This window comes from Rana temporaria, chromosome 1 (genome assembly GCF_905171775.1).
Source record: "Rana temporaria chromosome 1, aRanTem1.1, whole genome shotgun sequence".
Taxonomy (NCBI): Eukaryota; Metazoa; Chordata; class Amphibia; order Anura; family Ranidae; genus Rana; species Rana temporaria.
In genome coordinates this window covers 411032931-411059661 of record NC_053489.1, presented here as the reverse complement: position 1 = coordinate 411059661, position 26731 = coordinate 411032931, and the positions used below count along the sequence as shown (strand labels likewise).

General features: G+C 42.2%; 1 protein-coding gene across 1 annotated transcript; it reads right to left on the bottom strand.

Moving 5' to 3' along the window:
* Positions 1-5553: 5553 nt before the first annotated feature.
* On the bottom strand, positions 5554-26720 carry SARAF (store-operated calcium entry associated regulatory factor). Its single transcript, XM_040324448.1, has 6 exons — positions 26507-26720; positions 24039-24217; positions 22471-22891; positions 19096-19225; positions 16551-16663; positions 5554-5797 (listed from the first exon to the last, which is right to left on the bottom strand). The coding sequence occupies exons 1-6, from the start codon at positions 26592-26594 to the stop codon at positions 5772-5774; spliced, it is 957 nt and encodes a 318-aa protein (XP_040180382.1). The 5' UTR covers positions 26595-26720; the 3' UTR covers positions 5554-5771.
* Positions 26721-26731: the final 11 nt, after the last annotated feature.

Here is a 26731-nt window from a genome sequence, read left to right as displayed (position 1 = left end):
TCTGTGTGTGAGGGACTGTATGTAAAAAAACGAACAAAAAAAATAAAATAAAAAAAAACGAACAAAAAAATAATAAAAAAAAAAACGCACGTGTTCCCGCACCTGCGGTAAAAAATACACTGCAGAGGCGTCAGGAAGTTATTAATTCTTAATGGCACCCACACAACTCCTGTGCTGTTACTCGTATGTGGACAGCAGCATGCCGTTTTTGAGTGGCTGAAGTTTTAGAAAAGGCTCAGAGACCATTTCCCTGCGCTTCCCACATGTACAGCAGCCCATTCTAAAGAGTAGGCGGCTGTGCCCATGCAAAACGTGACTGCAGGGAAAACGCATACAGCTGACCTAATGTTTATTCTACCCGAAGGTGGCACTACAAAACCCGTGACAATATACTGTTCCTGTGTCTCTCAATGGATGATACAGAAACAGCTTTGTGAAATTAGGCCCAATGATGGGAAAATGCAGAACACTACAGAAATCACACAGACTAGAGGCACATGTTTGGTCATCGGTAACCTTTATTTCTTTAATGCCATATTTTTTTTTTGTGATGGTGCAAACATGGAAGAAGCAATTCACTAAGGCTAGAGATACACAGGTAATTTTTATAGTCGCACAATCAATTGCCTACAATTTTTCCACAATCGATTGGCAGATTCACAGTAAATGCTCCAGTGACCAACAGTCCTGTATTTGTATGGCGGATGCTCATGCAATGCTACAATTCCATTGTGTTGCACATACTGGTAAGCAGTTAACCATCCCTTCTTCAAAATGACTGTAAACATTTTGGCTGGACATGGGATTTAAAGCTGCAGAAGAGTGACATAAATGGCCGACTGTTTTAAAGTTTTTCTACCAGTGGTTTTAAATAAACCCAAAAACAATATTTTAGGTCTGAATAGTCACTAGTGGCTTGATGCACACCCAAGCATCCTATAACTGGCCAGTACATTAGCATGGCCTCCTTGCTACTGCTATGAATTTCTGTAATCAGTCAAGGCTAGCTTAGCCAGTTACCTCTAATGCGGATCATACATGGCTGGCACCACCCAGCTCAACAAGTTGAAAATTGAAGGAGGACAAAAAGGTAAAATAAAAAATTCTTGGCAGAACAGTGACAGCAGCCAATCAGATGTTGGGGTATTCTGAAGCTATACAGAAGCCAGAAGGGTAAGATTTCTCCACCAATGTTTAAGATGGATGGTAAAATCTCTGAATTTCTCTTGTTCAGCCTATGGGGCAGAGCGTAAGAAATCTTAAAATGTATGGCTAGCCTTAGGGTTAAAGGGGTTGTAAAGGTTCGTCTTTTATTTTCTAAATTGGTTCCTTTAAGCTAGAGCATTGTTGGTTCACTTACCTTTTCCTTCAATTTCCCTTCTAAATGTTGTCTTTCTTTGTTTGAATTTCTCACTTCCCGTTTCTCCTCAGTAAGCTTTCCACCATCATCCCAGTGGTGGAAAGTCATTTAGAACAGCTTACTGAGGAGGAACAGGCAGTGAGAAATTCAGACAAAGAAAAAAACATTTAGAAGAGAAATGGAAGGAAAAGGTAAGTGAACCAACAATGCACTAGCTTAAAGGAACCTATTTAGAAAATAAAAAACAAACCTTTACAACCCCTTTAACATCTGACCATACAATGCATGTACTATCATCTGTTAAGTGGAAGTTCAGCCAAAAACTCTAAACCTACTCCAAGCCAAATTTTAAACCTAATCTTTCTAGCCCTGAAAAGAGAAAAAAAAAAAAGCTAGACTTCTCTTTTCTGCATCCGCTTCAGTCCCATGCTGAGTGGTCAGTGGCAGCTTCAGTATGTAGGAGTGACAACGAAGCTCCATAGTAAGTCTATAGGTGACATAACTTCCCAGCCGTTGTCGGCTGCCTCTTTCTACACAGCAGTTGCTTCTGGAAACCGGGCTGGATCCGGATCGGCTTCACAAAAGGCAAGTATAGCAATTTGTTTCTTTACAAGGATAGATAATGTTTCGAATGTGGCCGAGAGTAGGTTTAGCATTAGATAGATGTGGTAAATTAAAGTGGACGTTCAGCCAAAACTAGGGTTGTCCCGATACCACTTTTTTAGGACCGAGTACAAGTACCGATACTTTTTTTCAAGTACTCGCCGATACCGAATACCGATACTTTTTTTTTTTTATGTGATGTGACAGTGGCGTTTTTTTCTTTTGTTTGTTTTTTTTTTACTTTTTTTTATTTTATTTTTATTTTTTACAGTGGCGTTTTATTTTTTATTTTTTTAGAGGGGGGGTAGTGGATTGTCAGTGTGTTTTTGAATTTTTTATTACCATTTACATTTTTTTTTATTTATTTTTTTATTTATTGCAATTTTTATTTTATTTTTTAATCAACCCTGTTGGGGGGGCTTTGGTGAGATATCAGGGGTCTTAACAGACCTCTGACATCTCCCCTTTGAGACAGAGAAAGGGACTAGGGATACAGATTCCCCTGTCCCTTTCTCAGCAGCATCAGCTGCGCTGAAAATGAATGCAGAGAAGACAGCGTCTTCTCTTCATTCATAAACTGAAACATTGTAATCAACAGGTTACGATGATTCAGTTCTGTGAATGGACAGAGTCATCGCTGACTCTGTCCATTCGGAACAGTAAGGAGCCGGGTTTACCGGCTCCTACCGCCGCTCTCCATCCTGACAGTTCCGGGGGGGGCACAGGGGAGAGACGGAAACAGCGGGGGACGCACGGGGGGAGAGAAGGAAACATCGGGACGCACGGGGGAGAGAAGGAAACAACAGGACGCACGGGGGAGAGAAGGAAACCGCGGGGGGGCACAGGGGAGAGAAGGAAACATCGGGGGTCACGGGGGAGAGAAGGAAACAGCAGGGGGGACAGGAGGGAGAAGGAAACAGCGGCGGGGGACAGGAGGGAGAAGGAAACAGCGGCGGGGGGCACAGAGGGAGAAGGAAACAGCGGCGGGGGGCACAGAGGTTGAGAGACTGCATAAAAAGGGAGGGGGGCTGGAGGAGGACACAGGACAAGTATCGGGTGAAGCATCGGGAGCATTTGCCCGAGTACAAGTACTCAGGCAAATGCTTGGTATCGGTCCCGATACCGATACTAGTATCGGTATCGGGACAACCCTAGCCAAAACCTATGTACAATAAGGGCATTCTTAAACTGTTCCAACAATTTCAATCAATCCAATTGGACAGACCCTGGTGCTACATAGCTGTTGGTAGATCTAAAAGGAGATTGTGCCCTCAGCCTAAAGCAGGACGCAGATGAGCCAGGAACTGCTGTAGGAATAAAACAGTTTCCTTCAAGAGCTCTGGCAATGAAAAGAACCCAGAAGGTGCCCTGAATATTTTCATCTTTGCCTTTTGTTTTGTTTTTTTAATCACCGCCCCACCCCCAAAAGAAAAAAAAAACACCACAACTTCATGTACAATAAAGTGTGAACAACTATACTGTTAACTATAATGAAATAGAAAAACATAAAAAAAACAAATACAAAACACAACCAACATAACATGGAACAAAAATAGAATATTTATGCACAACAATTTATAAAACACAACCTAAAAGTAGAAATTGTCAAATCCTAACTATAATTACACCTGCTCCCAAACCCCATTGTAAGCCCTATACAAACTACCCTGTAAAGGAAAGAGATCTATACTTACCTATTCTGAGGGCGTTTTTGGTCTAAGCATCATGATCACTCCAGTGTAGAGGAGAGGCAGAGCTTAGGCGGTGACGTCACCCATAGGCTTACTATGGGGCAGCCCCTGTCGGCTGTCCCTCCTCTACACTAAAGCCGGCGCTGGAACCCGATCATTGGATCGGCCCGGAGCAGCTTCAAATAGGCAAGTATAAATATATTTTCTTTACAGAGTAGTTAGAATAGGCCAAGAATGGGGATCTGGGGTGGGATCTGGTTTAGTCAGTTAGTATTTGACTGGAATGCTACTTTAAAATAAATTTACTTCATCATCCAAAAAGAACATGTCTGTGTACAAGATAACATACTGCTATTGCCATCTGTGTGTATTTTTACCAGTGGCTGTTAAAGTCAAATCCAGGCAAAAATTTGGTTTTTGATAGCATGGAAAAAGGAGAAGATCTTCATTAAAGTTTTTACTACCACCTGTGTCCAACTGTCGGTAGTAGAGCAAGTCAAGTGTATATCTTCAAAAGAGACACAAACATCAAACACCTATTTTTAATTAAAGTATCCCCCCCCGCCATAGTGCAGATCTTTCCTCATCTTCTGTCTCAGCGACATCCTGTATCCCCAAAGAGGACCAAACAGCACTAAAAAATGTCAAAAGTTTTAAACATTTCCTTTATCCCAAAAAAATAATATACTGCAGTTTCATAAACTACACGATGATTAGTTTTATCTAATGTGAACTTGGAATAAATAAGGGGAATCCAGTTTAAAGAAGCCAACACGCAGATTTTAATTTTACACCACAAATGCCAATATGCGCCTTGTGTATTACATTTCTGCATCAGTTTCCTATCATTACCTAAATATTATATATGAAATGGTCACAATGACAACCAAATGATAAACTACATCCATTGGACTACACAGTTAGGCCCCTTTCACATGGGGCGAATCAGTATCAGCGGGGATCGCTCCGTTGATCACCGATGAGCTGGCGGATGACAGGGCGGTTCCCGCACACTGTGCAGGGACCGCCCTGTCTTTTTTCCGCTCTCCCCTATGGGGGGGGGAAATCGGATAAACACGGACCGTCTGTACGTGTTCACCCGACCCGCCAGACGGATGGAAAAGTAGGTTTTTCCTCCGTCACACTTTGGCGGATCGGAGCGGGTCGGATGTCAGTGGGGCATGTCACCGCTGACATAAGTGGCTCCATAGAGGAGCACTGAGCGCCCGTTCAGGTACACCTAAAAAACTAGCAGGCGGACCTGAACTGTCCTCCCGTGTGAAAGAGCCCTTATTCTTTCATCTTTTTGAGCTACTGCAATTTAAAAGCTCCACTCAAGACAACAAGTCTATTTATCAAAAAACTGTTGGCGCCAATCCTCAAACTCCATCTAGTGGCGATAATGCAGTATTCTTTCTAAATTAGAGATTTCAACAAAAATATTGCTTTATGACCACTAGATGGCGCCAACTATCATAGGAAATCACTTTATATACACACAACAAATTTTGTCTTTTTTACCTTCATACAGTCAGCATCCAAATGTGCAGTGAAAATTCACTTTAAACCTCAATTGAAATTTATATTACAGAAAGTAAAGAAAATCCGAAATTTCTGAGTCGCTACATTAAATGGGAGGCGAGGAAAAATCTTCCCATGGGAACACCCAAGACAGGATATGAAGGGAAATCTCCCTGACCACACAGCCAGTGATTTAAAAAAAAAAAAAAAAAAAAAAAAAACACACCACGCACTCACAAGGGTCTTAGCCACTCTTGTTCTATCCAGAACTAAAAGCCACACACACACACACACACACACTATATATTTAATTTTGCAATGGATTTTTGCCAATTAAAAAAAAAAAAAAAAAAAAAAATTAATAAAGTACCCAATAGCTATGACTATTACAGTTTATGGATATATAAGGATTTCACAGTACAGAATCACATTTAGAAACATTGAAGTAGAAATGAGAAACCAAAATCATCCAACCAGACCTATACATGAACAAGTAATATTAACTGTCCACACATTTATTTTATATATTTCTAATCTCCACTAGGGGGTGGACCATCGAGTTTCTTTCCACTGATGTTCTCTATACATAGCATCTCTTATCTTCTTTTTGTTCCCCCGAAACCTGAAAAAAGGAGAAAAATAAAATAAAAATTAGAACAGGGAAGGGAATTTATAGTAGTCTTGCACGCATTTATTTCAGGACTAAAAATAATGTTTTTTAAACAAAACAATGTATACTTTCGTTTTTGTCCCAATAAGCAGGTGATTCAATAATACTTTATTGCAAATTCAAATAAGAAGACAATACAATGTAGAATATAAAAAAAAAAATCAATAATACTGCCATACAGCTCACATCTAGTTTAAATATCTGCATATTTCAAAATACATATCTAACCTACATGCTTTATCTTCTGCTTAACACACAAACCTTTGTTCCCTCCTACCCCCTTCTCCTCCATCCATAGGAGGGAATAGGTAGCCACTTTAGTACTAGGTACATTAGTTAGTTAAAGGTTTCCTGTTCAGAAACCAAGGAATATGGGCTTCCAAAGACAAGAAAGAGGAAGAAAAAAAAAAGGGGGGGGGGGGTTCAGAAAATTATACCAAATATATATATATATATATATATATATATATATATATATATATATATATATATATATATATATATATATATATATATATATATGGTTCTATAATATCAACAAGCTGAAAGTGTCACTCTGCCCATTCATTGGCTCATTCTCCTGAGCACGGTATACTCAGATCCATGTTCCCTCTGCACCACCCCACAGATAAAGTCCTCTATTGGTGAGCTTTGGTGCCATATCCTACCCAAGTGTGTGATGTCACTGTCTCCCACATGACAGTGTCTGGGCCTGAGGATTGGCTGCTTCTTCTAAAGAGCAGTCACGGGTATGCGCTCCCATACTTGGAAGACTAACTTAGCAGAGCAATAGCTCCCAGCAGAGCAGGTAGGCGGTGAAGAACCGCAGTGAATAGATCTTACTGGGGATGGACCATCAGGAGGCACTGCCACTCACTCTAGATGGGTAAAGCAGAAAATGTCTCCTTCAGGCTAAACACAAAAAAAACAATTTAAAGTGTTTGTAAACGCTCAAGGTTTTTTGCCTTCATGCAATCTATGCGTGAAGGTAAAAAACCTTGTGTGCAGCAGCCCCCACCCCCCCTCCAATAATTACCTGAGTCCCATCTTGATCCAGTGATGTGCACAAGAGCCTCAGCTCTCTGGGGACTCTCCCTTCACAGCCAGTGAGCCAATGAAGAGAGGGGGTGGGCCAAGACACAGCTCTGTGTGTGAATGTACCCAGAGCAGCAGCTTGGGAGCGAGCCTGCTTGGGTGCCCCCATTGCAAGCTGCTTTATTTAGGCACACACAGGGGAGGGGCCAGGAGCATCAGCGGATGTGGGCCTTTTAAAGACAGGATATGGACAAGCTCAGATCCAGGGTGGCGGAAACGGAGCAGAGTGTCAGCAACACAGAGGATACAGTAGCGGAACACAGTGCGGCACTTCACTCACATCAAACTAAGGTCAAAGCCCTGGAGTATAGAGCTGAAGACGCCGTAAACAGAAATAGATGCAACAACCTCCGTATAGTTGGCCTGGCGGAGGGTGCTGAGGGCAACAACCCCACGTGTTATGTGGAAGACTTGCTGTGTAACCTTCTCCCCGATGCCTGCCTATCCCCCGCACTATGCGGTGGAGAGGGCACACAGGATCCCACCCAAGCCGGGCTTGGTTTACAAAAGCACAGAGTACCAATTTTTTTTTTTTTTTTTTACTTTTTTTTTTTTGTTTTCTGCAAATACAGTCACAAAAAAGGCACAGTAACGGTTACAGCTCTTGCATAGATTAACGCAGAGACAACATTTTCATAGCAGACATCGACTTTTTCCCCGTGATATGAAGTACCCCGGCTCCTTAACGGAGGAACCATAACAAGTGCTCCAGGGTAACCACCGTGGGCCACACTGGGCCCCCCATTTTATAAACATAGGAAACAGTAGAAATACCCGTCAGTTGTAGTACAATCAAGCTTCCCACACTCATACACACACCCAAGCAACAGCCCTGACCATCCACCCGCCCACCCTCAGATCCGCTCACACCCCAACCACAGAATACCAAGTTAAAAGTCAAGTGTGGGATTTTTTTTTTTTTTTAAATCATACTTACCTAGGTGGATGCAGCATCGGTCCGATGCTGCATCTGTCCCCCGCTGGCTGACACCAACACTGAGGCCTGAGCAAACACCGCCGGTCACTTGGTTCTCAGAGCTTCCTGAGCAGAGAGCTGGCGACTGTCAGTCATCGGCTCTCTGCTCTGCCCCCCTGTGCTCACTGGAGCCAGCTGGTTCAGGTATGTGGGCAAATCCTGACCATATGGTCGTGACCTTGCCTGAGCCTGGACCGGCTCTGACATCAGCCTGCTATCTGCTGAAAACAGGTCACAGGAGTGCAGAATAAATTGCACTCCTCTGATCCCCAGAAGAAGAACAGCTAAACGAGCTTCGGCTGTACTTCTTTATTAGTATACATAAGCTGGCCCGGATATATAATAAATAAAAAAAAAAAATACTAATCGTGCGTTTCAATTGTACATTGTAGTTGCCCTTTAAACAGCACTAGGCTTATTCACAGGGATCTCATGCCTCTTTGGTCTTCATAAACATGTTTACGATAGAATGTCAGCTCTGTCCAGGTTTTAAAAGGGGTGATATGTAACAGGAGCATAGCAGCAGCAATTTGACACATGACAATTAACACCCCCCCCCCCCCCCCCACTAAGTGTTTCTGCATAGCATGGATCTGTAAATGAAACATTGTTTTCCAAGCACACTGGCTGTTAAAACAGCAAAGGCCGTTGTGGGTTGTGGTTGGTGGCCGACTGAAAGGTGCAGTGACCTGTAATGACATACAATGTGTAGCAGCTTCTCTGGAAATGCTCATGCAGCTGAAACACTCACTGACTATTATCTTCACTTTAGAGAAACAGCACTGTGGAAACCACTATAGAATGTACACAAAACCTCTACCCAAAACACAAGAATACAGAAGCCGATTGCAAACCAATCCAAAGGCTGGAAAACAAACAAACACACACACACACACACACACACACACACACACACACACACACACCATGGAAAGAGTTTGAGGCTAAAAGAACAGGTATAAAGAATTCCATAAAAAAATGTCCAGAATGCAGGTGGTACAGCCATCGCATCAGAGGCATGCTCTTAATACCTTTAGATTCCGTGAAGAACCCGATTTACCACCTCAAAAATGACATCCAAACCAATATGGGCAATATATATATATATATATATATATATATATATATATATATATATATATATATATATATATATATATAAGCAAGGGCTACAATGAAGCCTATACCAGAGATCAGGAAGCAGCAGGGAAATGCCCCCAATACCAGCAACTATGAGGCCGCGTACACACGTCCGAGAAACTCGACGGGCGAAACACATAGTTTTCCCCGTCGAGTTCCTTGTTCGGCTGTCAAAAAACTAGTCGAGCCAAATTTTCCCATTGCCCGATGAGGAAATGGAGAACATGCTCTCTTTTTGGCTCGACGAGTTTGCCGACGGGTTTCTCGGCGAAAAGTGTACACACGACCGGTTTTCTCGGCACAATACGTCTCCCATCGAGTTTCTTGCTGGATTCTGCCGAGAAAACCGGTCGTGTGTACGCGGCCTGAGAGATTTGCGTTCAGATTTCATTTGTTACAACCACTTTAGGGGAAATTTCTAGCACCTTGCCGAATCAATGCCATGAAAATTCAGGCTGTTCTGAATAAAGCATTACACCAGATTAAACAAATAAAGTGGTGTGATGTATAGCTGACGATAATTTCTTCAAGGCTCTTTTCACACTAGTGCAGTTGCACAGAATGGCACGACAATGAAATTGTTTTCAGTGGCGCCCAATCACATGAATGTGACTCAGCACAGAACAATTTTGGAAAAGGTTTAAAGGCTACAAATGTGAACTGTCACTACTCTATATAAAAAATACTTGCAGACTGAAAAACTAACTTTGGGGCTTTCCTCCATCACTGACCTGAATAAATATGTAAATGATAAATTTGGTCTATATTTTTGCTCTAGGTCAGAAAATATTGAAGCCACTGGATCAACATGACTACCAGCCTACATGTTCTCTCAGTATAGTTTTAAGCAGTCACACGATCCTCTATACATTTTACTGGATCGTTGTTATAGCACAGTGATGAAATATATGACCAGAGTTAGGCAGGCCATAGACCGTGCAAATTTCTACTCGAAAGTGATTCATGCCAATAACAGAGAAACAAATACATAAGAGGGCTATGCTTGGTTTATATTTCGTGTCGTCTGAGGTTTAGAAGAACTTCAAAGCAAAACATCACTCAAAACATAAGTCCCATTGGTTCACTCCCTCCCCCATAACCAAGTTACAGGTTTGTTTGCAGGGAGAAACTACCAATTGTTATAAGTACCCACTTCCTCTACTGTAATCCTCACCTAGGCAAGGATGACAACCCTTGCCCAGCCTTGTTTCCTCCTGGGACATGTCACATGTCCCTGGAGCCTGCAGGACCATTTACAGAGTGCTGTGCAGAGTCAGCTGTAGTTCATCAGAAAGCCATATCTGGCCCTCAGATCCAAAATAGCGGTCCCAAGCAGAAAGAACTGGTTGCAAGAAGACAGCAGTGGAATAGTAAGTACCCAATTTCTAAAAGTCAGCAGCCTACATCATTTGTATCCTGTCAGTATCCTAAGGCCCCTTTCACACCGAGGTGTATTTCAGGCGTTTTGGCGCTAAAAATAGCGCATAAAATACTCTTGCCCCAGCATTCTCAACGTGAAAGCCCAAGGGTTTTCACACTGAGGCGATGCACTGGCAGGAGAAAAAAAAAATCTCCTGCAAGCAGCATCTTTGGAGCGGTGTGTATACCGCTCCTTCTCATTGAAAACAATGGGACACCGCGGTAATACGCCTCTGCAGAAGCTCTGCAGAAGCTTATTGGGGGCAGTATTAACCCTTTTTCGGCCGCTAGCGGGGGTAAATACCGCACCGTTAGCGGCCGAATACCGCCGCAATTCCGACGGTATAGCACCGCTAAAAATAGCAACGCTATACCACCACCGCACCTCCCGCCCCAGTGTGAAGGGGGCCTTAGGGTTCTGAACAAGCTCCAGCACTGCAATATAGATATCAATCAATTGCTCTACATGGCTTTTCTTGCTTCCAAATTCTGGCTTGCTATGGTCTGCAATTTACAATCCTTCCTGGTAGTGACAACCACTGGCCCAAACCCCTCCAACAAGTTCTTACAGAGCTAAATATCATGACAGGCAGACCTACTAGTCATTGGAATCATGCATCAGTAAGAAAGGGGTGGGGCAGGAGATTGACACTACTTGAAAGTGTCAAGCATTTATTATAAGCAGCCTGTGATTTGCAGCTCACAAAGTGCAGAAGAGAATAGTTAGGAGTGAGCATACGCAACACTTGGTGCCATTGTAGTGCTCAAGTCTATTCAGTTTCATTGCCTGTTCACATCACAAAAACCATCCTCCAGATCCGTTCTGGATATGTTTCTGCATGCACGCTTTTAAAAAATGGTATGCATTTTACTGCATTCCAGTACAGTTCTGTGCAGGAAAAAAAAAAAATACATATTTTCCCTTTAGGAACTGAAAAGCACTGCGCCGGTGTGAACTATGCCATTGGAACCCATATAACCTATTTTCCATGCTTTTTTGATGCAGAGGAAGAAAAAAAAAAAAAAAAAAAAGGCACTGCATGTGGTGTGAACGAGCCCTTAGAAAACTTAATATAGGTACTGTATACAGAAACACAGAGGTTGATTTACTAAAATGTAAAATATACTGTGCACTACAGTTGCTCCAGATCAGAGGGGAAGCTCTGAAATGAATTGTGGGGGAAGCTCTGCTGATTTCTATAATGAGAATCATTTACAAGCAAAAATGCTGTTTTGGATTCTTTGTAAAGTGAAGCTTTATCTCATTTACGAGCAACTACACTTGCAATTTACAGTATATTTGCCTTCAGTAAATCAACCCCAGTATGTGCAGGAAAATGTATTGCTGAAAATGCAGAAGTTGATTAAGTCACCATTATGTCAACATTAAGGCCTTTTGCAGACAATACTCCTGTTTGAGCATCTACTTTTTCAGTGCGCATTTTCACGCACCTGCAGAAACGTATTCTTGCGTTATTTTTCTGCACAATATATAAATGAGCATTTGCATATAAGCGCAAAACATTTCTATTTTTTTAAACTGAAGAATGCAAGCCTCTTGTTTACGCGCCTGTGTGCATAGGCGCAATACAATTAATGGGCTGTATTTTAGGTTAGAAAAAAAAACACACACCACCACACACGTGTACTGAGCCTTTTCAAGCTGCAGTGTGTTGACCGTTGCTGGACTACTTTGACTTGGAAAGTCTTATGTTGAACTGTGTACACACAAGTACACAAGATTTATTTTTTGTATTGTCCTCTGTATTTTGGTTTATTTTTATACTTTTAGTTCCCCCTCACCTCCTGAAGCAGGTTATTTCCGCGAAACAGGTCGAGGATTTGAACAAATGATTGCCCATGATGGACACTTACTTTTTTTTTTTAAGGGTAAACTTTATTTAGATTTTCAACAATATTGCACATCTCCATTTTACAGTGCATACTAACGTACCGTATAACATTAGTACATCCCAGTCCTAACTCTGTATTGTGTGACTAAAGTATGCACATCATGTCAAACAAACAGTTTTTCTGTTCAATAAACAACTAAAACCTGTTGCAAGATCACCAATCAGTTTCCGTGTCCCCTTTGTGTCCCAACTTGTTTACAAGAACACATCTCACTACCTCATTTCCAGTATAGAAGACATACTCATCTTCTATTATACCACTACTTCTCTGGATACAGTGTCACCCAGTAATATTTTATTCTATCTTTTAATGTGACAACACTGAAGAAATTACACTTTGCTACCAGGGCTGTGGAGTCGGAGTCGGAGTCGGGGGAAATTTTGGGTACCTGGAGTCGGAGTCGGCAAACAATGCACCGACTCCGACTCCTACTAAATTTAGATTGGAATTAGAAAAAAAAAAAAAGCAAGTTTAAATGTCCCAATTCACAAAAAGTTATAATTAATGACTTCTCTACTGTAAGAATAAAGACCAATGCATGCAGTGCCTCACGTAACCGCAAAACGAACACGTTAAGTGACCGTGAAGAAGCATGCTTTTCATGTGCTTCACTATATGGCACGCAACGCACAATTAGGAGCGGCAATACTTATACTTTCCATAGTGTTGTGTTCTGCTTTTACAGGGAACGCATGTTAGAGAACCAGTAAGTGTCCAAATAAAAAAATTCCAACAGGAGTTTTATAAAGCACTAAAAGAAGTTGAAAAGTATGATCGCTCATCAAAACTTACTGTTGAAGAAGCCATCCTTGTTTACCCAGAGATCGTTAGTGATGTGGGCAGAATAGTTACTGCAATGCCACCCACCCAAGTCAGTGTCGAAAGATTATTTTCAGCCCTAAAAATAATAAAGTCTGACTTAAGAGCCTCTATGAAAGAGGATCTGGCAGAGGCAATTCTCTTCCTTAGAACTCTACATTGAATTGATTTGCATTTGCTAAGCCTAGAACTACATTTCAAGATTAATATAAACCATTTCTAGGTTTTGCAGATTTTGTTTTTGGTTCATTATAGATGAGCTTTGTTTTTGTTCTAAAACAACCAAATAATGTGGTTTGTATTTTTGAACTGGTAAAGATCCTGTTCCTGATGTTTATGCCTGCTGCTACTATCCAGTCACTTGATTGTTTTCATTGTGTTTGTCTTTTGCTTAAACTGTGCAATACAGTAGACTGTTTGCTTCCCAGCCAGTAGTCCTGTGGTAGGTTGCGTTTCTTTCCCTCAAGGAATGTATAAAATACATTCGCATATTAATACAGAGGAGTCGGAGTCGGAGTCGGAAGTACATAAAACTGAGGAGTCGGAGTCGGAGTCTGAGTCGGAACATTTATCTACCGACTCCACAGCCCTGTTTGCTACAATGTAAAGTAGTGAGTGTGCAGCTTATATAACAGTGTAAATTTTCTGTCCCCTAGTTACAAACATCCGACTTACAAACAGAGGGAGACAATCACTTCTGTAATGCCCTATAAACACACGATCGGTTCATCCGTTGAAAACGGACCGATGGATTTTTTCATCGGATATCCGATGAAGCTGACTTTTATCAGTCTTGCCTACACACCATCAGTTAAAAATCCGAGCATGCGTCTACTTGATTCTGAGCATGCGTGGATTTTTGAACTATGGATTTCCCCACAGACGATCGTTTTTTTAACCATCAGAAAATTTTAAAAACAGGTTCTATTTTTTTTTTCACCAATGGGGCCCACACACGATCGGTTAGTCCGATTAAATCGGTCCATCGGACCGTTTTTATCAGACGAACCGATTGTGTGTACAGGCCAGAAGAGTTATTATGGGAAAAATGTGTCTCCGCTAATGCTTCCAATCCTTGTTTCCACAACAGCCCAAAATTTTCAAAATGCAATTGTCATTGGGAAAGGAAAGGAGGAGGTGACATCTTAACAGGGGCACAGACAAAAAAAAAAAAAAAAAATTACAGGGGCGATAACCCTTCGCTATACGATCCAAAAAGCGTAAAAATTTTGGCTGGAGCTACACAAAAAAAAAAAAAAAAAAGGTACCTGTTCTGACTTGCAAACAAATTCAACTTAACAAACCAACAGACTTGATTTTGTTTGTAACCCGGGGACCGCCTGTACACCCCTAAGTGAAAATGTCCAAATTGGGCCCAAAGTGTCAATATTGTGTGTGGCCACCATTATTTTCCAGCACTACCTTAACCCTCTTGGGCATGGAGTTCACCAGAGCTTTACAGGTTGCCACTGGAGTCCTTGCACTCCTCCATGACGACATCATGGATCTGATGCATGTTAGAGAACTTGCTCTCATCCACCTTCCATTTGAGGATGCTCCACAGATTCTCAATAGGGTTTATGTCTGGAGACATGCTTGGCCAGTCCATCACCTTTACCCTCAGATTCTTTAGCAAGGCAGTGGTCATCTTGGAGGTGTGTTTAGGATCGTTATCATGTTGGACTACTGCCCTGCAGCCCAGTCTCCGAAGGGAGGGGATCATGCTCCGCTTCAGTATGTCACAGCACACATTGGCATTCATGGTTCCCTGAATTAACTGTAGCTCCCCAGTGCCGGCAGCACTCATGCAGCACCAGACCATGACGCTCCCACCACCATGCTTCACTGTAGGCAAGACACACTTGTCTTTGTACTCCTCACCTGGTTGCCGCCACACACGCTTGACATCATCTGAACCAAATACGTGTTTATCTTGGTCTCACCAGACCACAGGACATGGATCCAGTAATCCATGTCCTTGGTCTGCTTGTCTTCAGCAAACTGTTTGCAGGCTTTCTCATGCATCATCTTTAGAAGAGGCTTCCTTCTGGGACGACAGATATGCAGACCAATTTTATGCAGTGTGCGGCTTATGATCTGAGCACTGATAGGCTGACCCCTCACCCCTTCAACCTCTGCAGCAATGCTGGCAGCACTCATACATCCATTTCCCAAAGACAACCTCTGGATATGACGCTGAGCACGTGCACTTAACTTCTATGGTCGACCATGGTGAGGCCTGTTCTGAGTGGAACCACTGTAATGTCCTGGCCACCGTGCTACAGCTCAGTTTTAAGGTCTTGGAAATCTTATAGCCTAGGTCATATTTATGTAGAGCAACAATTCTTTTTTGGAGATACTCAGAGAGTTCTTTGCCATGAGGTGCCATGTTGAACTTCCAGTGACCAGTATAAGAGAGCGAAAGCGATAACACCTGCTCTTCATTCACACCTGAGACCTTGTAACACCAACAAGTCACATGACACCTGGGGAGGGAAAAAAAATGGGTAATTGGGCCTAAAAGTAGACATTTTCACTTAGGGGTGTACTCACTTTTGTTGCCAGCGGTTTAGACATTAATGGCCGTGTGTCGAGTTATTTTGAGGGGACAGCAAATGTACACAGTCATACACGCTGTACACTTACGACTTTACATTGTAGCAAAGTGTCATATACAGGAAAAATGTAAAAGTGAATACCGGACACCTTCGCTCCACCATGCACCCGCTGTACTTTCCTCAAGGGCCGATTGGGGAGGGTATGTATGGTGTTTTTTCTGTGAAGATGAACTAATACTTTAAGTTAATGTCTATAGAAGTCCCAACAATGAACTTCCCTCATTCACTCCCTTTTGGTCTTACAAATTCACCACTGAAAGAGTTTTGGTATCAGTTTAAGTGTAAAAAAGTACCTGTTGCGCCTTTCAGAAATCCTTTGCTGTCCTGTGTCTTCTGTATCCTCCCAAACAGAATTATCAAACCTTTACAGGTTACCTGTGAACTAGAGAGCACCTAGCCTTTATGTAATGGAAAGAAGAGGAAAAGGTGTTTTGTAGTCATGACACACTTCTTGTCCTAGAGTGAAACCTCTGCTCCTCCATAGATACAGGACTGTGAGCGGTGTCAACCTGGGACAGGATCACCAAGGTGAAAATAAAGGACAAAAAAATTCTGCCACTAGATCCAAGGACTGGTAAGCTGCAGAAGATGAACTTTTTTAGATTTTTCAGTTAGATACGTTAAAACCAGAAGGTCACTTTAAAGTGGCAAAAAAAAAAAAAAGGAAAAAAAAAAAAAAAAAAAGTATGTGGCATACGTTTACATATTTGAAAATAAATCCTACCTGATGCTGTTCTCACACCAGAGCTGTGTGGAGGGCTGTATGAGGACCCAGAGAAAGAGGGTGTACTCCATGTGTTGTGATAAGGTGAATGAGCTGTATAGTGAGGCTGTGAACTAAAAAAAAAAAAAAAAAAAAAAAAAAAATTACGATTAGAAATTACCAATATGCCAAAGAAAATACCCGATTTGATATCACCATGCACCCTAATTAATTTAAACCTGAACTCCAACTTTCTTTTTCACTAGAACTGAATGGAATCATACATCATACCTCTGTATCAGGTTGCTCTGTACAGATGTCATCCTTCAAAAAAAAAAAAAAAAAAAAATATACAAACAATATTTAAAGCGCGTCAAAAATTCTTGTGCTAAAGTGCTTCAGTGCAATTGCTATGTGCATATACAAAAGTGCCTCCAGATTTCTCCACCACTCTGTGTGTTATAATTGAAAAGTGTGTGTTATAAAGTCTCCATAGGCTTGTGGATATTACCCTCCCGGGTCTCTGCAGGAATCAGGTAGCTCCTCCACGCCTCCAGCTCACGCCTTACACCACTGTATATTCCCTCCTCAATTCTCATACAAGGGGACAGACAATAGTGCAATATTGTTTTTTTTTTATTTATTTTTAACCACTTGGGATCCACCTGCCGTCAATTGACGGCTACAGTGCGGATCCCAATCTCCAAACTGCCGTCAATTGACGTCCGCCCCTTAGGGCGGTCCCCGCGCGCGCTCCAGAGCGCGCTGCGGGGAAAATCTGTGTTGGCCGTTTTACACAGAGACAGCGGTGCTGTCTCTGGAGAGGAGACCGATCTGTGTCTCTTGTACATAGAGACACAGATCGGTCACCCCCCCCAGTCACCCCCCCTCCACCTACAGTTAGAACACTATATAGGACACACATTTAACCCCTTCCTCACCCCCTAGTGTTAACCCCTTCAATGCCAGTCACATTTATACTGTAATTAGTGCATATTTATAGCACTGATCGCAGTATAAATGTGATTGGCGCCAAAAATGTGTCCGATGTGTCCGCCATAAAATCGCCGCCATTTCTAGTAAAAAAAAAAATAATTAAAAAATAATAATTCTGTCCCCTATTTTGTAAGCGCTATAACTTTTGCGCAAACCAGTCGCTTATTGCAATTTTTTTTTTTTTTTTTTTACCAAAAATATGTAGAAGAATACGTATCGGCCTAAACTGAGAAAAAAAAATGTTTTTTTTTTTTTAAATTGGGATATTTATTATAGTAAGAAGTAAAACATATTGTATTTTTTTCAAAATTGTCTCACTTTTTTTGTTTATAGCGCAAAAAATAAAAACCGCACAGGCGATCGAAAACCACCAAAAGAAAGCTCTACTTGTGGGGAAAAAAGGACGTCAATTTTGTTTGGGAGCCACGTCGCACGACCGCGCAATTGTTAGTTAAAGCGATGCAGTGCCGAAAGCTGAAATTTCACCTGGGCAGGAGGGGGGTATATGTGCCCAGTAAGCAAGTGGTTAAAGAGATTTGCACTCACTTGAACAAGGTTTTTAAATTACGCATAGGAATTACACTGAAGCACTTTAGCAAAAAGAAGCACAATAAGAAGAATTTTTGAAGCACATACACACACACACATTTTTTTTTTTTTTGATGTATATTTTTTGATGCATGAAGATAACTTCACATATGGACATTTATCATTTGGACTTTAATAGCAGTATTGTTTGATGGCACACAGCATCTACTGCGACTTTATATAGTTTTTTTGAATGAGTCTTATTTTTTGTTGAAATAAAAAAAAAAAAAAACTGACAGAATTCTAGGACAGCACTGTGAATAGAATATATTGAACATTACATGCGGCTCTTTGGCGACATTGGGGGCTGCAAGTGTGGCCCCCCCCCCCTTTAGCTCATAATTTAAACAACCGCTGTTCTAGGTTGACTATTACCAAGTGCATAATTTAGATGACACTGTAGTTCAGCCTTACTCAACCCCCCCCCCCCCCAACCCCAAGAGAACCCCTAAATAATTTTTAGGTCACTGGAAATCCTTACTAAAACCAATTGGGGGACAACAGGAAGATTTCCACCTACATTAGGTCAGTGATAAAAATGCAACATGTACAGTGGTGGTCAAAATGGCATGCTTACATGTGGAGTTATTTACGAAAAACAAATCCACTTTGCACTTGAAATTGGAAGTGCAGTCACTGTAAATGTGAGGGGTTGATATGAAATGAGGGGAAGCTCTGCTGATTTTATCATCCAATCATGTGCAAGCTAAAATGCGCTTAACTTTCCTTGCATGTCCTCCTCGGATCTACAGCGACTGCACTGTCAGTGCAATTTCAAATGCACTTTGCACTTGTAGTGCAAATTGGATTTGCCTTTTGTAAATAACCCCCAATGTTGTCATGCTTTGCCTAGTGGTATTGGCCCTTGAATTAACAGGCTTCATCAGATAGTTCAATCAGTCACAGCCCCAGCAACCTCTCAGGAACTCTGGTTGATAATGACTTCTCAGTATATGCAACTATCTTCTAATAAACCACTTACGTCCGACTGCCAAACAGGTATCCTAGTACGCCACCAGTTCCCAAACCAGTCCAAAAACCAGGTCTTTGATTTGCATGACGTCCATAGGAAGCCGTATTACCAAAATCACCAAATCCTGAAGTACTCCCTCCTGGGAAGAGATAAAATGAAAGATTTAATATAAATTTCATTCCACTTTATAAATATTCTCAAAACAAGGCTTTTGATTATTTCTTGAAAAAAAAAATAAAAAAAAATTACATTACAGCTATTATGGCAACCATCAACTTCCTTGCTTTTAAAAAAGGACACTAGTCACTAATGGACAATTAGAATAATCTAAATAGAGCCAAAACAACAAATCGATTAACAACTAATCGATTATGAAAATAGTTGACAACCATTTTCATAAATCAATTAAAATCGGTCAGCCGATTAGTTTGCCTGCATATAGTATGCATTATTTGTTTACATATCAGAAAACACAGTGCAGCACACATACAGCTCAGTACACTGTCCATATGTCAGTAAGTGCCTGAGAACTTGTGAATGTGTGAAGAGCAATGCTTAAAGCGGATGTGCCATGGGAAAATAATATTAAAAGCCAGCAGCTACAAATACTGTAGCTGCTGACTATTAATATTAGGACACTTACCTGTCCTGGAGTCCAGCGCCGATCGCAGCAGAGGACGAGCGATCGCTCGTCTCTCTGCTGCTCCCCCCGCCATCCACGCTGAGGGAACCAGGAAGTGAAGCGCTGCGGCTTCACTGCCCGGTTCCCTACGGCGCATTTGCGAGTCGCGCCGCGGCCGCCGATTGGCTCCCGCTGTGTGCTGGGAGCCGGGTGTTCCCAGCACACAACGGGGGGGCGACGGGATGTGACGGAATGCCCGTCTTTTGCCCGTGAATGCTGGGCCGGAAGTGGGTGCAAATACCTGTCTTTAGACAGGTATCTGCACCCCCCTCCCCCCTGAAAGGTGTCAAATGTGACACCGGAGGGGGGGAGGGTTCCGATCAGCGGGACTCCACTTTAGGGTGGAGAACCGCTTTAATGGGACATGTAGTCTTTGTCAGGAAGTAAGTGGTTCTAAAGGCAGAAGTTTTTTTACCTTGCTATAGGGGCATATACTATACTTGCAACCCGACTTCTGGGTGTAATTATATATATATATATATAAAAAATATCACCGTTTCACAGTATAAATGAACCCCTTATAGAAAGGATTATCTGCTCTTTTTGTACTATAAATTGCATTTTTTTTAACCCCCATTATGACAGGTGATCCAAAATTATAAAAAGCATGCTGCTGCTACTACTACTAAACCTCTTAGGCCTGGTTCACACCTATGCATTTTTTGGTGCCTTTTGCAGAAACGTACATTGAACATGGGTTCCTATGGGACACGTTCACATCTATGCTTTTTTCAGCCGCTGCGTATTTGGAAAGGGTCAAGGACTTTTCTCAATGCAAAACTGTGCTTTTTTTGGTTCAATCGTTTTTAATGGAGAAGCTGCAGAAAAGCATGTAGTGCGCTGGTTAATCTGCCCAACAAATTGGGCAAAAAAAAAAAAAAACCCCCATCGGCAAACAGTCTTTTTTTTTTAGAGAGAGAGAGAAAATCGCGATAGTTTAGGCATTTATTTACTTAGCGTAACATCTTTTAGACTTTACCAAAAATGTGGTATTATATTGGCTTTTTTTTGTTTACCCTAAAATAAATCACTGCACAAATACATGTGTGTTTTTTTTTTGGGGGGGGGGATTCAAGTAATTTTCGAGCAAAAAAAAAAACACAACAGGTAGGAGGAGTGTTTTGTTGCAGATAAGACATTGTTTTTCTCTTTATTGCAAAGAAACCACATCCTTCTTCTAAAGTGTGTAATTGTCTCACTTCAAAGCACCAAGTTCCTCTATCTGCAGGACTCATTTCTGACAGGTTGTTACATAGTTGGTGAGGTTGAAAAAAGACACAGGTCCATCAAGTCCAACCTATGGGGTAGATTCAGATAGACCATTCTATCTGTCCGCCTGGCGTAACGTATCTCAGACACGTTACACCGCCGTAATTTAGGGCGCAAGTTCTGTATTCAGAAACAATTTGCGCCCTTAGTTACGGCGGCGCAACGTATCTGTGTCGGCGTAAGCCCGCCTAATTCAAATGTGGATGATGTGGGTGTGTTTTTTATACATTAAACTGTGACCCCCCGTATTTGAATTTTTTTTACGAACGGCGCATGCGCCGTTCGTGAAAAAATCCCAGTGCGCTTGCTCGAAATTCCGCCGCAAATCGTCATTGCTTTCGACATGAACGTAAATTACGTCCAGCCCTATCCGCGAACGACTTACGCAAACGACGTAAAATTTTCAAAACTCGACGCGGGAACGGCGGCCATACTTAACATAGGATACGCCTCATATAGCATCATATAGCAGGGGTAACTATACACCGAAAAAAGCCTAACATAAACGACGTAAAAAAATGCGCCGGACGTACGTTTCTGAATCGGCATATCTAGCTCATTTGCATATTCCTCGCCTAAATCTATGGAAGCGCCACCTAGCGGCCAGCGTAAATATGCTGCCTTAAATACGATGGTGTAAAACACTTACGCCGGTCGGATCTTAGGGAAATCTATGCGCAACTGATTCTATGAATCAGGCGCATAGATACGACCGGCCGGACTCGGAGATACGACGGCGTATCTGGAGATACGCCGTCGTATCTTCTCTCTGAATCTACCCCTATGTGTGTAATTATATGTCAGTATTACATTGTATATCCCTGCATGTTTAAAAAAATACTATCAATGCTCCCTGCTGAGACCACCGCCTGTGGAAGGGAATTCCACATTCTTGCCGCTCTTACAGTAGAGAACCCTCTAAGCAGTTTAAGGTTAAGCCTCTTTTCTTCTAAATTTTAATGAGAAGCCACGTGTCTTATTAAACTCCCTTCTGTGGAAAAAAGTTTTATCACTATTGTGGAGTCACCAGTATGGTATTTGTAAATTTAAATCATATCCCCTCTCAAGCGTCTCTTCTTCAGAGAGAATACGTTCTGTGCTCGCAAACCTTTCCTCATAACCAATATCCGCCTGACCCTTTATTGGCTTTTTTGCCCTTATTTGTACTCCCTCTATTTCCACTACATCCTTCCTGAGGACTGGTGCCCAGAACTGGACAGCATACGCCAGGTGCTTTTTATCTCTGGAGTTAATCCCCTTTTTAATGCATGCCAATGTTTGCTTTGTTAAGGTTCATACTAGCACATTAAAAGGCATACACCTACATGGAACCCATTTTTTTAAATTACTGCTTTCCTTCTGGATTACACAATACTGAATCAATTAAGTACCCAACTTAAGAATGATAAATAAATGAAAGATTTAGCACCTACCTGTATAATCGGACTTAAAACCAGGTGGTGGAGGAGGTGCGCTAGCATGGCTGTAATGCTGGTTATCATGTCCATCATAATTAGGAGGATGTTGCTGTTCCTGCATAGAAGGTCCACTCAAGAATAGCTTGTACACTCCATAAGCCAGACACAGCAGTACCAGAAATACAATTACTCCACTTCCATCATAGGGCGACTGTCCATTCCTGCTTTTTGAGTACCCCGAGCCAAAGTTGCCAAAGCCACCAAAACTGTTGCCATGCTGAGATTTCCTCCGTCCTTCTTCTGTAAGTTCTAGTGTGTATTCCAAGCCACACGAACCGCGCAGGACATATGGATCATCGGGATAGTCAAAGCCCTCACAGCTCACTTCAACTTTTCCAAATCGGTAAGCATTGTCCATGTCCACCTTACACTCCCACTGAAAATTTAAGAAGTCTCAGTTAGCAAATGCAAACATGCTTTTTGGTGGTTAATGCAGTAGATGTCACGTTTATTACTGCATAGCATTTAGTGCAGTGTCCTGTGCCCCCTTTCTCTCTATGGGCTGTCCCTGTGAATCAAATAATGGTGGTCTCTATTAGAAAGGAATTTTTGGCAACAGATTTTTATTCTGGGACTGCAATTATTTGTTGAAATAAGGAAAGAATTATAATAACACAGTTTAGGCACTGAAAGATCTGTTGGTGGTGCCGAGGGATACTGTGGCCATAGTTTTAGATGTTATACAATAATAAAGAAGAGCATGAGCTTAGTTGAAAGGTCAACACCGCATCACTAAAAAGGTAATGAATGCAAAAGTAGAAAAAAGGATGGGACTTTGAGCCCAGGTTCACACTGGGTACGATTTCCTTCGATTTGAGATGCGATTTCACATGTGAAATTGCATCTCAAATCGGCGGCATTTGCCGCCAATTGTCGGCAATGACACTGTCCTAATCGGTGCGGCGCTGCACCGATTTCAAAAAGTAGTTCCTGTACTACTTTTTGCGATTTCGGGCCGCGATTTACATAGACATCTGTGCAGAAACCTACCGGCCGAAATCGGGACTGCCCGCGGGAGTGAAATCGTGCGAGTTCAGCTGAACTCGCACTGCTTCACTCCCGCAGCCCAGTGTGAACCAGGGATAAAGGTGTTAAAAACCTCCTCACAGAATGATTGCCAGTATGCAGTCATAGATTAAATTACAAATTCAATTTAAAAGATTTTATATGGGGGGGGGGGGGGGGGGTGAGTAGATCACCACAACTCATACATAACTGGGGAGGTATCACCATCTTCAGGGGGGTTGTGATGATCTACTGCGATTTTAGGGGTACACATCCCCAATATAATCTATTTTAAATAGAATTTTGTAATAAATAATTATTTTAATCCATGACAGCGAGGAGGTTTTCAACACCTTTAAAGTCCCCCACTTTTTCAACTTTTGCATTTATTAGATGTTACACAGTACAGTGGGACATCATACAGCAGCAAATGTCATTGTTTCAGTATACTATATAGTGCACCAAAGTAAGAAAGCACAAAGCTTTGCTGGTCTTTAGGTTTCATAGAACACACCTACCTGGACATCGATGCCATCCCATCCTTTGTTATAGCACTGAACAACCTCTGGGATCAAAGCGCTACATCCAGCGCTGCCCCCAACACATTTCAACTGTGGAATAGGGGATGAGCGTCGTGCGTTGGTGTATCTGTCTGTATGCAGTGTTATAGCCTGAAGCTCCCTTAGAAGGACTTTATCTGCAAGGAAAAAAAAAAAAGTTTTATAAGATTGTTTCCTCTTTAGAAAAAAAAAATCAAATTAATAAAGTATTAAAAATGTAAATAAAAATAAGTGACAATGGTGAAATTAGCTGAACCACCTTTGGCTGCTACCTAGTAACGATACTAAACAATCCATTCAATCTGTATCAGATCAGGCAGGCCCTTGCACTGCGATCCAGCAAGTCTGTGTTAGTTTTTTTTTGTGTGTTGTTTTGTTTTAGGTAGATTCAGAAAGAGTTAGGCCGGCTTATCAGTAGATAAGCCCAGCTAACTCAGAATCTACGCCGACTTATGTTTAAGTGTATTCTCAAACAGAGATACGCTTAAACATATCTAAGATAGGACGGCGCAAGCTGTCCGATCTTAGGTTGCAATATTGAGGCTGGCCGCTAGGTGGCGCTTCCATTGCGGTCGGCGTAGAATATGTAAATTAGTAGACACGCCGATTCACGAACATACGCCCGGCCGCCGCAGTACATTTACGCCGTTTCCGTAAGGCAATATCAGGCCTAAAGTCATTCCATCTAATAGATGGAATAGCAATGTTAAAGTATGGCCGCCGTTCCTGGTTCAAAATTTTTACGTCGTTTGCGCAAGTAATCCGTGAATAGGGATTTACGTCGTTTACGTCCACGTCGAAATCAATAGGCGTACTTAACCGCAATGCACACTGGGAAATGTAGGCGCCCGGCGCATGCGCAGTTAAAAAGTCAAAAACGTAAGGTCAAGCCCCATTAACATAAAACACGCCCCCTTACAAACATTTGAATTAGGCGCCCTTACGCCCGCCCGCTTTAGGCTACGCTGCCGTAACTTAGCAGGCAAGTACATTGTGAATCATGTACTTGCCTCGCTAACTTACGGCGGCGTAGCTTAAATGCCTTAAGCTACGCCGCCGCAAAGTTGCAGCAATGTATGTGAATCTACTTTTTAATTTTTGTTTACTTTTTTTGTGTATAGATCTAAGTTTGCCTGTTGACTGACTCACTACCTCTGATGGAAGTCTATTCCAAGTATCAACTACCCTTTCACTAAAATAATACTAAAATCTCTTTTCAGAGGGCGCTTGAGGAGGCATTGTGTTGTATTCTCAAAACCTGTATCATGCGAATGGTTCGCATTCAGGGTTCAGCATGGAAACGTGTTCATATTGGGTCAGAGATGTCACCAGGATCCCTGCCTCTTAACATGCAGCCGTGGGGTGGGGAATTCCCTGGCCCCAGCCGATTGGATCAGCGGCCAGCTTTCTGCAGTTTCAGGCTAAACTGGGATTGGCCCAGTCCTTAGTTTATCACTACTACGCTATTCTTTCTGAAAACGTTTGTGGTCTGGCTGCCATGCTGATTCAAGTGTCAATGCTTTCATAGTGAGTCAGGGTGGGGGAAAAAAAAAAGTCCATCCAGTTCAACCATAAAAAAAAAAAAATTATTATTATTATTATTATTATTGATAATAATACTATCATACAATCCCATAAATACAATTTTTTAACCACAGTTGATCTAGAAGAAGATTTGTGCTTGAGCCATCCCAGCCGACTTCATACTATGCAAGAACTAGTGACAATAAGCCACAGGTAAGAGCAGACATGCACTGACACACTTGTACAAGCTTTATTGTCCCTAGGCTGATCAGGACTGAGAGAGGCAAGAAGGGCAGCTTGTAAGATTGTATAACACCTGTTTGACCAAATTTTAAATTTACCAAAACATTGTAATATATAGACAAACCTATAGCCAACAGTGGGGGCACTACTGCTCCCACCGACGCCAAGAGTGGGGCACTACTGCTCCCACCGACGCCAACAGTGGGGGCACTACTGCTCCCACCGACGCCAACAGTGGGGGCACTACTGCTCCTACTGCTCCCACCGACGCCAACAGTGGGGGCACTACTGCTCCTACCGATGCCAACAGTGGGGGCACTACTGCTCCCACCGACACCAACAGTGGGGGCACTACTGCTCCTACCGACGCCAACAGTGGGGGCACTACTGCTCCTACCGATGCCAACAGTGGGGGCACTACTGCTCCCACCGACGCCAACAGTGGGGCACTAATCCTAATACTTTTAGTTCTACTTAGATCATAGCTCCTCTGTCAAGTCATCTAGGTTATATCTGGTGTCAGGTAGGTGTAACAGGTTCTCTTTCATGGTAATCCTGCAGAGTCCATACAACCAAAGTGTAAGAGGTACACAGAGAAGTGTAATACATGGATAGAGTACTATGATATCCCAGCATTGGTCCCTTCGCACTCTTCTTACCATGTTGGCTCCAGCCCTTGACCCCAGATATCTGTAGAACGGCCAGCAGACCCATGAAGGCTCCTACAAGCACAGGTGACATCTTCATCCTCGTTCTGTAATGGTCACACACTGACAGGCCGACGTTTTTATTTATGTCGTATTACACAAAGTTTCATCACTCGCCTTCCACACTTCCGCTTCCTTGTACCTGTCCTGTAGCGATTGGCTGAGCGGGAGGTCGAG